General features: G+C 52.4%; 1 protein-coding gene across 1 annotated transcript in view; it reads right to left on the bottom strand.

The window, feature by feature from the left end:
- Positions 1 to 2,610, bottom strand: part of PUM1 (pumilio RNA binding family member 1) — a 73,179-nt gene that overhangs the window by 20,173 nt on the left and 50,396 nt on the right. Inside the window, exon 14 of the mRNA XM_017743731.1 lies at positions 1,996 to 2,232. Coding sequence (XP_017599220.1) covers positions 1,996 to 2,232 — 237 coding nt within the window. The remainder of the gene's footprint in view (positions 1 to 1,995; positions 2,233 to 2,610) is intronic.

Below are 2,610 nucleotides of genomic sequence, written 5' to 3'. Positions count from 1 at the left end.
TGTGCCAGGCTGCTCCAGCCCCAATGTCCAGCCTGGCCTTGGGCACTGCCAGGGATCCAGGGGCAGCCCCAGCTGCTCTGGCAATTCCATGCCAGCCCCTGCCCACCCTGCCAGGGAACAATTCCTTCCCAGCACCTCACAAAAATCTACTCTCCTTCAGCTTAAACCCATCCTCTCTTGTCCTGTCCCTCCATCCCTTGTCCCTCTCCAGCTCTCCTGGAGCCCCCTTAGGCCCTGGAAGGTGCCCTAGGATCTCCCTGGAGCCTTCAGAGCCATTAAAATTTATCTCATAACCAAAGGAAACCAGAGCTCCCCCTCCCACTGCCCTCCACTACCGGTGAAAGAGAAACTTAACAAAAATAAAATGACCTTTCATGGATTTCAAGGTCAAAGCCACACAAATCAGAGCTGTCCCAGGTGAGATCTGACCTACAGCATCACCCAGCATGGGCCAGCCATGGAGGGGACCTGGCTACAAGGACAGGAATATTCTGGGAAGTTGGGAAGCCCCACACTGATCCTCTGGAGCACAACCCATTTCTGGGGCTGCTGACTCCAACTTCTTTCCAGAGCTCGTTCCCAAACAGATCCTCCTTCCTCGGGGCCACAGGAACTCTTAAGAGTCTTTGATTCCAAAGAATTTTTAAGATTCTTCTCTTTGGTGCAGGGGCAACCAAGTTTTTCCTGCTGCCAGCTTTGGGCTCTGCCTCCTCCCCAGCACGAATTCACTGTGGCCATTTACCTGCCAGCCAAGGACTGCACAGCTGCATAAAGCAAGCTCAAATCCTTCCAGTTCTATGAAAGCCCTGAGCAAGGCGCGACACTAAATCCAAAGCCGACCTCCCGAGCTCAGATTGATGGCTATTCCAGCTAACCTAGAGCCAGCAGGGAATTTATCCCACGTGCACGGAATAAACATGATAAATACCGTGTCTGCTGAGGGGGGAGAACTGCTCTGAGGAGCAGAAGTTTTGTTAAACCCAGCAGATTCACGACACGACCCAAACCAAGTGAATTTTGGGGAGGAAATATTAAATTACCTGCTGCAGGTGCAACAAATAATCTCTTTGCTTTGTTTATGAGGGAATGAACATTTCAGGAGGCTCAGGTGAGCACTGCTTTATTATTTAATATTTGCTTTATTTATTTTCAAGATTTACTTGATTGTGGGCCAGGCAGAAGCTCTTTGAGAAGATTCAGCTGCACAAAGTCATGGATCTTCCCAAAATTATTTCTCCTGTGCTTTTGATAAGGCCACAGTGATGGGAAATTTTCCAGGGCAAACTCACCAAATCCCCAGCTCAAAGCTGAGCACTGCTCCAGAGAATATTGGTCAAAAGGAGGAATTGTATTCCAAGCTCATTATTCTTAATTTAACAGGTATTTTAAAACATCCCCTTTAAAACCATTTAAATTGAAGATCTGCCCTCCTTATCTGTTTTATTCCACAAACCATTGCTGCTGTTACCAAGATCTGTACAAGAAAACCCTGGGTTTTAAACACTTGGGAATATTATCCCTAACTCTGAGCTGAGGAACTGGGAGGAAAGACAGAAACCTCCCGTTCCCAACACACACCGTGAGGGCTGCCCTTGATGATATCGGAGATTTCTCTCCACCTAAATGATTCTGTGATCCCACACAACTCCTGCCTCAGCGCTGCAGGGGGACTGCAGGGAAATCAGGGAATGGTTTGGGATGGAAAAGACCTCAAAGCTCATCCAGGGACACCTCCCACTGTGCCAGGCTGCTCCCAGCCCCAATGTCCAGCCTGGCCTTGGGCACTGCCAGGGATCCAGGGGCAGCCCCAGCTGCTCTGGCAATTCCATGCCAGCCCCTGCCCACCCTGCCAGGGAACAATTCCTGCCCAAGATCCCACCCAGCCCTGCCCTCTGGCACTGGGAAGCCATTCCCTGTGTGCTGGCACATCCACCTCAGTGTGATCCCACACAGCTCTGTGCTGCAGGAGCAGCGAGAGCAGAGCAGGGCCCTTACCCAGGTTCAGGCTGGAGGAGGATCCGTGCGAGGACAAGGAAGGAGGAGGAGTCTGCGAGTGGCCGGGCCCCTGGCTGGGCAGGGGCATCCCCACGGGCCCGGGGGGAGGAGAAGCGGCGAGGCCGTTGTAGAAGCTGTGCCCGATGGGGGTCAGGCTGCTCGAGGTCCTCTTGTACAGGTCGCTGCTGCCCGTCAGCGAGTCCCGGCGCGAGCCGCTGCCCGTGGTGGAGTTTGCCACTGGAAAAACAGGAAAACTGGGAGATGCCAACCAGCCCAGAGCACTGGAGAGCCACAGCTGCAGTGCAGCAGGCCGGTGTGGGATGAAGTGATGGAATCAGGCATTAAAGCCACCTTGGGAATGATCAATCAGCTTAAAAAATTATCTGGGATCTTGGCTTCGACTTCAGAGCGTTGGAGGTTTTATTGTGACAGAGCACATGGAGAAACAGCTCCTAAAACCCACAGGTAGGAAGGTTAAAGGATGAAAATTGCCCTAAAGGAAGGGACCACATTGGTTCGGGACACCCTGAGCACTCTGGGGACACCCTGAGCACTTTGGGGACACCCTGAACACTCTGGGGACACCCTGAGCACTTTGGGGACACCCTGAGCACT

This window comes from Corvus brachyrhynchos, unplaced genomic scaffold (genome assembly GCF_000691975.1).
Source record: "Corvus brachyrhynchos isolate BGI_N302 unplaced genomic scaffold, ASM69197v1 scaffold580, whole genome shotgun sequence".
Classification (NCBI taxonomy): domain Eukaryota; kingdom Metazoa; phylum Chordata; class Aves; order Passeriformes; family Corvidae; genus Corvus; species Corvus brachyrhynchos.
The sequence above is the reverse complement of the archived record's forward strand: the minus strand, read 5'-3'. Positions and strand labels throughout refer to the sequence as shown.